We start from the raw sequence: 13,833 nt of genomic DNA on the forward strand, positions 1-13,833 counted from the left end.
GACAGGGGAAGTGGCCAGGACTGAACGGCTGACACCTGACAGCAGGGAACTCTGGCAGGGGACTGAACTCCAGGAGGACAATGGCGTGAAAGGTGACAGGAGGCTGGGATAAAAGCAGCCTTTGCAGAGGCCTGGGGGCTCATTTGGGCCTGGGCGACAAAGAGACAGAAATGGCTTGGCCAGCATGGACAATGTCCAAATCGCTGCTTCCCAGGGCTGACCTAAGGGCTTCCCCGGGCTGTGCTCCAAGTGCCTGCTTTGCACAGGTGGCTGGTGTTGCTGCAGATCCTGGCTGAGGTACCTGGATCCCTGAAGAGTGTAGAAGTCTCTGACCAGGAGCTTATGGCAGCTGCACTCACTGGGCAGAGCTCAGGGCGGGACCCAGGAGGTTGGAGCCCAGTGGCTCAGTCTAGTAGGCGTTGAGGCTGCATGGCCTGACCTTAAGGGACAGCAGGACCCTTTGGGGTCTGGCCCACTGAAGGGGTTCCCCCAAGGGACTGTTTAAAAGATCGGGGGTGGCACAGATCCGGTGGATCAGTGACTTCACCTCCCCTGATGGACAGGCATCAATAGGGAATCCCACATAGCCCCCTGACCACCACATACCGGGCCGATTCCCACCCATCTCCCACCCGTTGCCCCTGCTGGCCAACCAGCTGGGCAGCAGTAACGTATCCTGACCCACACCAACTCCCGCCCATGTGAGGCTCACCCCTACTGATGGGCCTTGCACCTAAGCCCCTGCATCTCCAGGGGCTCAGCCAGGCAGCCAGGCCGGGTGTCCACCCCTGCTGTTCCAGGGGCTCAGCCAGGCAGCCGGGCCGGGTGCCCACCCCTGCCGTTCCAGGGGCTCAGCCAGGCAGCCAGGCCGGGTGCCCATCCCTGCCGTTCCAGGGGCTCAGCCAGGCCGCCAGGCCGGGTGTCCACCCCTGCCGTTCCAGGGGCTCAGCCAGGCAGCCGGGCCGGGTGCCCACCCCTGCCGTTCCAGGGGCTCAGCCAGGCAGCCAGGCCGGGTGCCCATCCCTGCCGTTCCAGGGGCTCAGCCAGGCAGCCAGGCTGGGTGCCCACCCCTGCCGTTCCAGGGGCTCAGCCAGGCAGCCAGGCTGGGTGCCCACCCCTGCCGTTCCAGGGGCTCAGCCAGGCAGCCAGGCTGGGTGCCCACCCCTGCCGTTCCAGGGGCTCAGCCAGGCAGCCAGGCCGGGTGCCCATCCCTGCCGTTCCAGGGGCTCAGCCAGGCAGCCAGGCCGGGTGCCCATCCCTGCCGTTCCAGGGGCTCAGGTCCAAGCACACCTTTCTCATGGCAGACTCCTTGCTCTGCTCCAGCAGTTGCTGCTCCTGTGTAAGGATCTCGATACGCGCCTCACGGTGCTGACAGTCCTGCTCCTGCTGCTTCTGCACCACTTCTTCGCGCTCCGCCCGCCGCCGGCACCTGGCCACTTGCTGAGGGCAGGAGGGGAGCAGACATGGCACCAGCAGCCCACACAGCCCTTCCCTCTGCTGCTGCCCAACCCCTGCCTCACCCCCAGCATCAACCCAAGCCATTGCTCCAGGCTGTGAGTGTCTGAGCAGGGCAGTTACTCTACGGATGAATACTCGCCCCCCTCTGTCTGGAGGTACAAATCCCCAAACCCTGTGGAGAGCGCCCCCTGCCTTCTCCCTGCAGCTGTACAGGGGCCTTGGGAAGGGTCCCCACTCTGCAGCACAGCGCCCCCAGCACCACGCTGGGTGAGCTGATCTGGTGGGTGACAGCACAGGGCACCAGGCTCTCCTGGAGGCCACCCTCTCACCTCCTTGGCCATGCGAAGTTTCTCCTGCAGATACTTGATGTCCCGGTTGTGCTCCCGCAGCTTCTCACTCACTGCCCACATCTTGGTCAGAGCAAGCTTCATCCTGCCCCAAGGAAAGCAGAGTGAGGCTCCCGCACCCCCCCAGGGCATGTTCAGATGCAGGGCACTAGGGGCACTTGAATGTGGGGGTGCAGCCCAGGGACCCCTCCAGCTGGATCCTTCTGTTCCAAAGCCAGGAGCCCCTAGTGGGCAGCTCTGGGATAACCTGACCCTGGCAGGAAGAGGCGGCTTGTGTCCTGGTCAGGGGGTCAGACCCTTCTCCTCACCCATACTCCTGGGGTGGAGGGGGGAAAGGAGGCGCCCCATCCCCATTCTCTCCCTCAGCCACGTCTCCTCAGTCACAGAAGCTTGGCACACACAAGTCTGGAGCTGTGGTTGCATGGCCCCCCAGAACACTGCTGCCGGTTGTTAGAATGGGGGCAGCTTGACGGCCCTCTTGCTGAGTGTCGAGACCCCACAGTCCAGCCATTACTGACATGGGAAGTTTACCCTGCTCAGCGCTGACGGCCTGGCCCATGGGCTGTGGGGCATGATGCACTGCCCACGGGCGGCAGAGCCATGTGGGGGCACCATGGGGCCAGAGTTAAGGTTGTGATGGGGACCAGGGTTTGGCCTCATTCCTCACCGATCAGCCTGAGTCCGGCTCTGCCTCTGCAACTGTGCTGAGAACATGAGGAAAATGTCGACGAAATCCAGGAAGGTCTTTGGGGTGATGAGGGGCATGCTGGGGGCCAGGTGTGTGGCGTAGCAGCTGGCAGAGCGGTGAATCAGAGCCATGGCTGAGGCAATGCTGGCAAGCGAATTCTCCAGGGCCTGCAGCGACGCTGGGACTGACAGACAAGCAAGTGGACACCATGAGAGACTGTGGAGAGGAGGCAGCAGGGCCCATGGGTTGGAGCTGGCCAGCACGAGCGGCCAGGCACTTGGTGCCTGTATTCTGTGCCGAACCCAGGTGGGTCTGGCCCTTTGCTGGCTGCATAGCTGCTAGGATCCAGGAGGGGCTGAGACCCCAGAAGCAGGCTGAGCCCTCACCTGGGCTCTGCAGAGGCTGCTGGCTGAGGGCATCTTCCAGGCGCTGGGTAGCCACCTGCACCAGGGACTCCTGGCTCCAGGGCTGGTACACATCAGTGCTGCAGGTGAGGGTGAGCAGGGCTGTGGCCATGGCTGTGGGGTAACCCAAGGGCCCCCTGCCCTTCGCCCAGCCCTTGCGCCCATCCAGCAGCAGCAGCAAATGCAGATTGCTCCTCACAGACTGGTAGAACCTGGAAGAGAAGGCCACGGGGCTGAGGGAAGAGAGGGGGACCCCCAAGATATGGGGTGACACCAAACCCCTCCCTCCCAGTCCAGTTTGAGGGGGACTGACAGTAACCCCCACCCAGCACAGGGAGTGCCCCCTGCCAGGCGTGGATAGCCCCAGCCCAGCAGGGTCTCAGAGCAGGCCCAGCTGGAATTTCCTTCTCTCGCCAAATACCCCTGACAAGAGGATGCACCCCCGTGTGCGGGCGGGGCCTCTGTGATTCCCCCCAGGGCAGGCAAAGTCTGGAGCCTGTGTGCACCCTTCAATACAGAGGTGGGGGGAGGATATTACACCCCCCTGGGGTCACCCCCATTAGACCTGCCCGGCTCAGGGATCCCACCCCCCCGGCCGCGGTCACTCCTGTTAGACCTGCCTGGCTCAGGGATACCCCCTCACCCCCCCGCCCCCGCGGTCACTCCTGTTAGACCTGTCCGGCTCAGGGATCCCATATCCCCCCCACCCCCCTCCGGGATCACTCCTGTTAGACCTGCCCGGCTCAGGGATCCCACCCCCCCTCCGGGATCACTCCTGTTAGACCTGCCTGGCTCAGGGATCCCATATCCCCCCCACCCCCCTCCGGGATCACTCCTGTTAGACCTGCCCGGCTCAGGGATCCCACCCCCCACCCGGGGTCACTCCTGTTAGACCTGCCTGGCTCAGGGATTCCATCTCCCTCCCGCTCCGCCCCCGGGGTCACTCCTGTTAGACCTGTCCGGCTCAGGGATCCCATTCCCCCCCCGCCCCCCGCATCGAGGTCACTCCTGTTAGACCTGCCCAGCTCAGGGATCCCACCCTCCCACCCCCCACGGTCACTCCTGTTAGACCTGCCCAGCTCAGGGATCCCACCCTCCCACCCCCCACGGTCACTCCTGTTAGACCTGCCCGGCTCAGGGATCCCACCCTGCCACCCCCGCGGTCACTCCTGTTAGACCTGCCCGGCTCAGGGATCCCACCCTGCCACCCCCGCGGTCACTCCTGTTAGACCTGCCCAGCTCAGGGATCCCATTCCCCGCCCCAGCCGGGGTCACTCCTGTTAGACCTGCCCGGCTCAGGGATGCCATCCCCGCCCCACGGTCACTCCTGTTAGACCTGCCCAGCTCACAGCATCCCCAACTTCCCCTGGCCATGGTCTCTGTCACTCCCTCCCTGACCTTTGCAGGACTTTGTTGGGCCTCATGGTCCTTTTGATGTTCTGGTTCTCCTGCAGCAGTTCTTTCACGATGTGTGCGGTGTCTTCAGCGGTATACAGGCCAGGGTAGGTGCCCTCTCTCATCAGATCCACCAGCTTCTGCATGGTGCCCAGTGCCACCCCCTGGTGCACCAGCACCACGACTCTAGCGTCCAGGATCCCAGCCTGCCAGCTAGCTTTCCTGATCAGCTCTCTCACCTCCCACTCCCCCGCCTGCCCCGTCAGCTCAAAGAGCTGGGAGCCGGTGGCGTTGGCAGCCAGGGCCACCAGGGACCTCCTGCCGGTGGAGAGGTGCAGGGAGAGTAGGGCCCCATGCCCCTGTGGGCAGCACAGCACCCGCAGCAGGCGCACCAGGTGCTGGGTGACTTCTCTGCACAGCACAAAGCCCCTGGGGAGGAAGGTGCTGAGCTCCCGCTGGATGGTGTCCCAGCATCTCTCGTGGTAAAGGCTCTCCCGGCTGGAGGAGGCCGGCGCCAGCTCCCTGCTGAAGAGGATGTTGCGCACGTCCTCTCCTGGCAGCAGCAGGAGGTGGGAGGGCAGCAGGGGCTTGTTGCTCTCCTTCTTGGTGGAGGGCCTGCGCTTGCTCTTCAGGGGGGTGGTTTGGCGGGTGCTGGTGTGGCGCCCCATGGCCGGGTGCTGCTCCTGGAAGCGAAGGTGCAGGGCTGGAAAGGGCTGGATGGAAACCATTCTCTTCATCTCAGTCGCCTCTGCCCCCTCGGGCTCCAGTGCGCCCAGGGCAGAGTCCCTGGACGGCACTGCATCCGGCTGATCCAGGGCCAGGGCTGGGGCCTGGTCTATGGGATCGAAGGCGTCGGGGCAGTCCCCGTCGCTGCTGCTCTGCGAGGAAGGCTCCTCATGGCTGTCAGCCAGCACACCCTGCTCAGCGCCCAGCTCCATGGCAGCGTCTTGCCCGGCGGGCTCCATGATGCTCCTGGCTCGCTCGCGCTGCTGCGGCTCCTTGTCACTGGTGGATACCACCCTCAGCATGCTCCTCTTGGTGCAGAAGGTGCTGGCAGCCATGTCCAGCAGCAGCTGCCCGCTCTCCTGCTGCTCACGCTCCGACAGCAGCGGGTCGCAGAAGATGCGCAGCGACTCGTGCAGCCAGAGACGGACGATGACCCGGGTGCTCAGCGTGAGGCTGAGGCTTATCCCCGGCTGGCCTCGCTTTGCAGCCCTGAGGGTGCTGGGGTCCTCCAAGGGGCTGGTGAGGTGAATCCCGGGGCAGGGCCGCAGGAGGAAGAGGCCCCTGAGAACCTTCTCGATGTGGTGGTAGGAGAAGTGGTAGCAGGCGGGGGAGGAGCGGAATCTGGCCGTCATGGCCTCGTACACGTCCACAGTGGCCCCCACCAGGGCAGTAGCCAGCTCGCTGTGCCTGGCCAGCAGGGGGAACTTCTCCAGCCAGGCGAGGACCAGGGGTCTGTGGATGCTGATCAGAGACTCCCTGGAGACACTGGGGAGCGAGAGGATGCTGCAGAGCCGAGTGAAGCGAGGGGAGAGTGGGTGGACACCGATCGCTGGGGCAGCCACCAAGCCAAAGCAATTGAACTCTGCTGAAGGGATGTGTCGGAGCTCCAGGGTCTCGGCGCCGTAGACCTCCTGGTGAGAGAGGGCCTGGCGCAGGGTCTCCACCACGGGGTGACTCCCCTGCCTGGCATCTGGGACAGAAAGGACCATCAGGCCTTGGAGCAGCCTGCCTATCCCACCATCAGCCACCCACAGGCTCTTCTAGGAGCCAAGTGCCAGGGGCAGGACGGCACTAACACACAGCCCTGCGGACTTAACCAACCATGGGTGACTGGGCCTGGACAGAGGGAGCCAGATCCAGCCCGGGGGTTCCAGACCTAATGACGGGGAGCTGGGCCCTGTACAGCCCTGGGGGTTGGGCTGTCCGGTAGGGTTGCCAACTTTCTAATCACACAAAACTGAACACCCCTGCCTTGCCCCTTCCCTGAGGCCCCCTGCCCTCCACTCACTCCACACACACACCCCGTCGCTCACTCTCACTCACTCATTTTCACCAGGCTGGGGCAGGGGGTTGCGGGAGAGGGTGAGGGCTCCAAGGTGAGGCCAGAAATGAGGGGTTCAGGGTGTGGGAAGAGGCTCCTGGCTAGGGCAGGGGCGTGCAGGCTCCAGGAGGGAGTTTGGGTGCGGGAGCGAGCTCAGCGCTGGGGCATGGGGTTTGGGGTGCAGGAGGAGGATCCGGGCTGGGGCAAAGGGGGTCAGAGTGCAGGAAGGGGCTCTGGGCTGGGGCACGGGGTTGGAGTGCGGGAGAGGGTGCAGGCTCCAGGAGGGAGTTCGGGTGTGGGAGGGTCCTCAGCGCTGGGGCAGGGGGTTTGGGGTGCAGGCTCTGGGCAGTGCTGACCTCAGGCGGCTCCCGGAAGTGGTGACATGACCCTCGGCTGCTAGGCTCAGGGCGCGGCCACGGGGGCTCTGCGCTGCCCTCACCTGCAGGTGCCGCCCCTGCAGCTCCCATTGGCCACAGTTCCTGGCCAATGGGAGCTGTGGAGCCGGCGCTCAGGGCGGGAGGCAGCTCGGAGCCCCCATGGCTGCCCCGTGCCTAGGAGCCAAGGGACATGTCACCACTACCGGGAACCGTGAGGAGCTGGGCAGGGAGCCTGCCCGCCCCCCTGCACTGCCAACTGGACTTTTAATGGCCTGGTCAGCGGTGCTGACCAGAGCCGCCAGGGTCCCTTTTCGACCGAGTGTTCTGGTCAAAAACTGGACACCTGGCAACGCTAGTGTCCAGGCCCTGAGATGGGGAGCTGGGTCCAGCCAGGGGGAGCCGGGCCCAGCAGAGCCCTGGGGCGGGGGGTGTCTGGCCCAGTGAGGGGAGCCAGGCTGAGCCAGAGGGAGCTGGGCCCTGCAGAGCCCTGGGGCAGAGGGTGTCTGGGCCAAGGAGGGGGAGCTGGGCTGTACTGTGCCAGGGGGAGCCAGGCCCCACAAAGGATATGTGGCCATTTCCAGCTCAGCCCAGGGCATTGTCTGACATGAGGCGGGGGCTCACCCAGCTCGGCGGCGTGCAGGTCATCCAGCAGGAGCAGGTAGCAGCTCCTCCTGCCCCTGGCGGCAGGGGACCGGGATCCGAGGAGGCTGGTGAACAGGGCCTTGTCCCGCGTGCTGCCCAGGATGTGGCTCTCCAGCAGGTGGCGCACGTGGCCCCTGCCAAGGGCAGGTGAGATGGCGACGCGGTGGTAGGAGTGATTGGGCTGGACCAGCAGCTCCGCGAAGGATGACTTGCCACAGCCCGGCTCCCCGGCCAGAAGCACTGGCTGCCTGGAGCCCAGGAGCAGGTCCAGCACGTAGAGGAGTCGCTCGTACTGCAGAGCAGAGAGACCGTGCCAGGGAGGGGCCCTGGGACTGTGTAGCAGCTGACCAGAGGGGAGCGCCATGGAGACTCGGGCACATCAAAGGGCAAGGAGCTTGTGCCGCCTCATGCCACATCTCCCGGCTGCCTGGGGCTCTTGGAAGAGCTCCCAGCCTTGCCCCCTCTGTGCCTCTAGCATCTGACCTCTCCTTCTTTGGCATCCCAGACGTCATCCAGCAACTCTGGCGCTTATCACCAGTGGGAATGTTACAGTGTGTGATGGCCCCGGATGGACCTAGGGCAGAACGGGGCAGCTTCCGGGGACCCCCTGGGGGCCAGTAGTACCTGGGGCAGCTCACAGGGACCCCCCAGAGCCTGGCCATACCTGGGGCATGACGGGGCCTGTCATGGGGACAGCTGGGGCCTGGCTGTACCTGGGGCAGCACAGGGGCAGCTCACAGGGCCTGACTGTACCTGCAGCAGGATGGGGCAGCTCCTGGGGATCCCCCTGCCCAGGTCTGGCTGTACCTGCAGCAGGATGGGGCAGCTCCTGGGGACCCCCCTGCCCAGGTCTGGCTGTACCTGCAGCAGGATGGGGCAGCTCCTGGGGACCCCCGTACCTGGCCGTACCTGGGGCAGGATGGTGAAGCTCATGGGAACTGCCTTGACTCTGCCAGACAGATACTTCCCATCAAAGACCTCCAGTTTCCCATCCTCAGGCTGGGGACAGAGGTCAAAGACAGAATCGGCTGAAGGCAGCTCTATGGTGTAGCGGCTGCTGTACAGGACTCTACGGGCAAAGCTGTCAAAGAGGGCCCAGTGTCTGCAAAAAATAGAGTCAGAGAGATGGACAGCGAAGGGGAGAGTGCCCTGCTGTAACTACTAGACCCCACTTTGCTCCCAGAGCCAGGCTAGAACCCAGGAGTCCTGGCTCCCTGTTCTGCTGTTTTAACCCATAGACCCCACTCCCTTCCTCCCTACCCAGGAGTTCTGGCTTCCAGCCTCCAACCCCATCCCCAGTGTCCACATTCCATTGCTTCGGCCTCCCGGTGCTGCTCACTCATCATCATCAATGGCGTGGCTAGCCCAGAGAACCCCTGGCTGGTACCTGGGGTGCAGGTGGCCACTGAAGCCCCAGATGTAGGCAAACACGAAGATGCTGCGGACGAGCAGGTGGTGATGGGAGGGGACAGCTTCATCCAAGCCCCAGGGTGAAGGGATAGCTGACACCCCTGCACAGCTGTTCTCAGCCACTGGGGAGAGAAAGAGTCAGTCACCTCGAGGCAGGAGACCCCAGCCTGGCCTGGCCTAGCAATGGCAGACCTCCTGGCTGCTCATTGGCAAAGCCTGGGCCTGGCAGGTGCTGCAGAGCTCTGTGTGGGCCCGAGGTCCAGACTGGCCCTGTCACAAGCATTCATGGGCAATGCCTGGCAGAGCAGCCCCCTAGGAGGATCCATTCCAGTCACCCAGGACTCCCTGGATGGCGAGATCCTGCCAGCCCAACAGAGAGCCCCGGGCAGCCTCCACCATCCGGCCCCTTCCTTGGGGCTCTGCCTCTGCTCAGACCCTGGGGCACCCAGAATGGGGGACCTCGGCTGGTCGGGTTCAGCAGCATTGGGGACTGGTTCTAATCTGGACCCTATAAAAGCAGGGGGGCACAAGGTCATTGGTCCTGCTGGGGTTCCCCTCACCTGCCTGGTCCTCCCTTCTCAGAGGTTGGGCCTTCGCCTTGTCATGGCTCAGGTGTCGGTCCAGCAGAGCCTTCAGGAGCCTGGTGAAGGCTGTGGTCTCCGGGATGCCCCAGGCCATGGGGCTGCGCAGGTCGGCGTGAGGCTGCAGCAGGGAGCTGCAATGTTGCTGCAGGAAGGTGAGCGTAGGGGGGAAGACATCCTCAGCAAGGCCACGCAGCATGACCACACTCTCCTGGCTCACACTGTACCTGTGGTAGATGGTGGCTAGGGATGAGGCCAGCAGTGCTCGCCAGACGCATGAGCCCCCACAGTGCAGGAGGGCGCACCGTGTGGAGATGGATGGTGAGATGCTGGAGACATCAGGCAGCTCAAAGAGGAACTTCACGCCCTCTGGGGAATGGAGCCGCTGCCCGCTTGGCAGGCTGAGAGCAGGCTCTGCACTGAACAGCGATGAGATGGGATCCAGCCACTCAGAGCTGGCAGACCCGTCCAGCACCATCCATTGCTGGGTGCCTGGCCCGCTCAGCCCAGCGGCAGGGGCTGAGGAAGCCATTCTCTGCAGGAGCCTGGAGAAAACACCCTCCCTCCAGATGCCTCCCTCAAGCCTGCCCAGGAACTCAGAGGTGCTGAGGCTGTTGGGGCAGAGGCAGACAGTGCTGATGGGCAGGTATGCCACGTCCTGAGTGCCTGGCCTGCCTGCCCCTGGCGCCAGCTCCAAGGACTTGCTCACAGCCAGCCTGCTCAGCACCTTGGCCAGGGTCTTCCAGGCTGTGGTCTTGCCGCTACCTGCGGGCCCCACCAGCAGGACCCCAGGCGAGCCCAGCAGGGCCTGGCAAAGCTGCACTATGGTGCTGGTGAGCTCGGGGTCTGCGTGGAGCTTGTCCTCATGCAGCTGTGCTGTCACGGCACCCAGCAGCCCGGGGGGGGCATGGGCCTCAGGGAACAGGGAGCAGGAGGCAGGGAAGACCCCTCGGAGCAGCTCCCACACTCTACTCAGCCGGGGGTCCTCCAAGGCAGCCAAGAAGGGTGAGAGGCAGAGAGCTTGGATGAGGGCAGGCTCCTCAGCCAGACCCTCAAAGGATGACTGCTGGGCTGTGAGCTGCTCCCTGGGCTCTGGCTGTGGCCTTGCCACGGGCGGATACACAATGCCAATGGCTGCCTCAATGACCCCCTTGAACAAGGCCAGCCGGCTTGGTGCAGGGCCCGGGCCCAGCTCCCCCTCCAGCCAGAAGAAATAGCTCAGCTTCTTGGCCAGGTGTGCTGCTTCCCGGAAGCCAGCTGCCAGCAAGGTCACCTCGGCCACCTTGTGCAGGTCAGGGGGCAGCAGGGCCACGGGGCGCAAGGCCAGGCGCAGGAGCTCAGGGAGACGCTGCAGGGTGGCCAGGCAGCCGTAGGTCTCCCTGACCCGCAGCAGCCGCTCCCCAAAGAGGATGTTCCCCAGCACGCGGGGCTGGTATGGCTCTGCTTCATCCAGGCCCAGCTCTGGCAGGGCCCTTGCAGGCTGCTCCTGCCCCTCCCCGTCCTTGCTCTTGGATTTGTGGTTAGGGGTCACCTGGCCCTTCTCCGGCTGCAGGCCCATGCAGAGCATCTGCAGGTCTGACAGGAGCTGGCTGAACCCTGACAGGACGCCGGGCCCCAGCTGGTCCACAGCCTCCAGCAGCAGCCAGGCCCCGGCCTGCACAGCCCCACTCAGATGTTGGCGGAGGCAGCCCAGGCCCATCTGCTGGGAGCAGTGCAGGATGACGAGCTGGCGCCCCAGAACCCTGGCCAGGTGCTGCATGGTGGCCGTCTTCCCGACCCCGTGGCAGCCCAGAGCCGCGCCACAGCGGAACTCCTCCAGGGCAAGCAGGAAGCCCAGGAAGCTCCTGTCCAGCTGGGGGCTCCCCACCAGGTGGGGACAGTTCCCCACATACTCATAGTCATAGTGCAGGCGGATGTCGAGGATCTCGGCCCAGCAGCCAGGGGTGCTGGCGGCCCAGCTCTCAATGGGGGCCCCGGCTGCCCTGGCGCTCTCGGGGTGCAGGACCAGCCGGTACTTGAGCAGCTGGGCCCAGCCAAAGGCGGTGGGTGAGTCGACCTTGCACTCCAGCAGGCAGGTCAGCACGTCGCGCTGGTGCACGGTGACAGTGAGCAGGGCCCCCAGCAGTGTGCTGAGCTGGGCGCTGCCCGGCTGCCCGGCATGGCTGCTGCGGTAGTTGCGGACGTAGTGGGCCAGGGCCTCCAGCTTGAGTCTGTGCTTGCGCTTGAGGCCAGGCCTGCACATGGTGCCGAAGAGCCGCTCCTGCACATCTGCAAACCACAAGGCCTCCTCAGCCAGCAGCACACACTGGGCTGGGAAGTCTGTTGCCAGCTGCCTCCAGTGCTCCACCAGCAGGTGCAGTGGCAGCTTGGTGGGAGCTGGGCGCTGCTCGAAGGCCACGTCAAGCTGGGGCCGCAGGGCCAGGCGCTGGGCCATGCATGCCTGCAGCAGGTGGAAGAGGGCCTCCTTCATGCGCTGCTCCAGGGCGCACAGCCATTTAGTGACCTTCTGGTTGAGGGGCAACGGGGAACACAGCGGCACCGTCTCCCCACAGGCTCCCACCAGGCCTGTGGCCTCTGACACGGGCAGCAGGGCAGCATAGGTGGCAGGGTCTCGAGTGGTCGAGGGCTGGCGGAAGGCCAGCTGGTGCACAGTTGGGAAGCAGCGGCGGGCCCAGATGGTCACCTCCATGGGCTCTGCTGGTGAGGCCACCATAGCCACCACCTCTGTGTTGCTGAGGAAGAAGAGGCGGGGGAAGCCCATGCGCGTAGCCTCCAGCACGTACTCCAGTGCGTGGATGAGGAGCTGCAGGTCCTCAACACCCTCACTCAGCATGGTCTGCAGGGGCACACCCATAAAGCGGCTCTCCCGGTTGGAGGTGGCCATAGGCATCATGCTGGATAGCACCAAAGGGTGCTTGGACGTCACCTCCATGAGCTCCCGGAACCTGCTGTCCAGCTTCTGGAACAGGCAGTCCTGGCATGAGGAAAGCAAGCATCAGCCCTGTACAAGGGAAGCCCCAAGGGGCAGGGAACTGGAGGCAGTGAGGATGGGAGGGAGGACTCACTGGCTCAGGGCAGGGGCATGTGATGGGGGAGACGACTCACCAGCTCGCCGCTGGGCAGGCTGATGTCCATCTCATACAGCACTATATTCAGGAAAATCCACTTCTGCTGGAAACTGACCCAGACGTCCAGCAGGGCTCCTGTGGAGAGAGGAGTCTGGGCGTGAGCATTCCTGGGTACCCTCCAGGGTATACAAACCCCACACTGGAAAGAAAGGGGCTAAGGAGCTGCTCTCAGCCCAGGTGGCCCTACCCACCACACCTGCAGAGGCGACACGGGCTGGAGGTGGAGCTTACAAAGCTTATGGTGGCAGGCAGGCAGACAGTTGAGGTGAACCTGCCCCAGAGCTCTTGGGAAGGAAGGCCACAGGAGTGACCTGCCCAAGCCCACAAAGAAGGGACCTGTGACTCTGGTGGTTAGTTATTTACTTTATTCAGTGGGAAGAGACAGGACTGGCGGGGAAGGAGCTGCACAGCCCCTGAGGATGCAGGACTTAGCTGCCTACCGTTGGGCACTGGATCAGAGACAGGTGGGTCTGGGCGCCCCACCAACCTCTAAAGAGTGATTACAATGGAAGTCTATCCCTCAGTGGGGAACCTAGATGGGGGAAGACTTTGAAGGTACAAGGAGCTGGACCATGAGACCTCAACCCAAAGGGGAAGCCCTGAATCCCTCCCTTGCCCTGAAGACTCCCCAATATTGGACTCTTTATATATATACACCCCAAAAAGCGTGGAACTGAAAACATGACCTGGCTGGAGGGCTGAGTCACTGAGAGTATGTTGCAATGTAAGCCAAGATAAAATCTCAGGATAAACTTCCTCACTGTAAGACAATGGACCAGACGACTAGGGAGGTTGTGGAAGCTCCTTCACTGGAGGTTTTCCAAAGGACGGTGGAGAGCCATCTGTCTTGGATGATTTAGACCCAACAAATCCTGCATCTTGACGGGGATTAGACTAGATGATCCTTGCGCCGCTGCCCCGTCTAACCCTATGATTCTATAAAACCACTGCCAATTGCACACTCCTGGATGTCAACTTACCACTCCACACTGGAACCCATACAGGGTATCCTCAAATAATTACAACCCATACTTGATGGGACCACATTCTGAAAGAAATCTTTCCTGAACCTCCTCTTCCGATTAGGCCCCAACTGGAGTATTGTGTCCAGTTCTGGGCACCACACTTTGGGAAAGACGTGGACAAACTGGAGCAAGTCCAGAGAAGAGCAACAAAAATGATTAAAGGTCTAGAAAACATGACCTATGGGGGAAGATTTAAAAATGGGGTTTGTTTAGTCTGGAGAAGAGAAAACTGAGGGGGGACAGGATAACAGTTTTCAAGTACATAAAAGGTTGTTGTGACGCAGTAGGGAGCGGGGTGGATTGACCCGGGAATGTCGTCTAGTTTTACTGG

The 13,833-nt window shown here is 63.3% G+C and overlaps 1 protein-coding gene across 1 annotated transcript in view; it reads right to left on the reverse strand.

The window, feature by feature from the left end:
• DNHD1 (dynein heavy chain domain 1) overlaps window positions 1-13,833 on the reverse strand; it is a 148,835-nt gene that overhangs the window by 31,737 nt on the left and 103,265 nt on the right. Inside the window, exons 21-30 of the mRNA XM_043525948.1 lie at window positions 12,455-12,552; window positions 9,329-12,323; window positions 8,746-8,890; window positions 8,268-8,460; window positions 7,338-7,650; window positions 4,296-5,988; window positions 2,880-3,109; window positions 2,473-2,677; window positions 1,788-1,890; window positions 1,291-1,440 (exon numbers count right to left, since the gene is read on the reverse strand). Coding sequence (XP_043381883.1) covers window positions 1,291-1,440; window positions 1,788-1,890; window positions 2,473-2,677; window positions 2,880-3,109; window positions 4,296-5,988; window positions 7,338-7,650; window positions 8,268-8,460; window positions 8,746-8,890; window positions 9,329-12,323; window positions 12,455-12,552 — 6,125 coding nt within the window. The remainder of the gene's footprint in view (window positions 1-1,290; window positions 1,441-1,787; window positions 1,891-2,472; window positions 2,678-2,879; window positions 3,110-4,295; window positions 5,989-7,337; window positions 7,651-8,267; window positions 8,461-8,745; window positions 8,891-9,328; window positions 12,324-12,454; window positions 12,553-13,833) is intronic.

This window comes from Chelonia mydas, chromosome 1 (assembly GCF_015237465.2).
Source record: "Chelonia mydas isolate rCheMyd1 chromosome 1, rCheMyd1.pri.v2, whole genome shotgun sequence".
NCBI classification, from domain to species: domain Eukaryota; kingdom Metazoa; phylum Chordata; order Testudines; family Cheloniidae; genus Chelonia; species Chelonia mydas.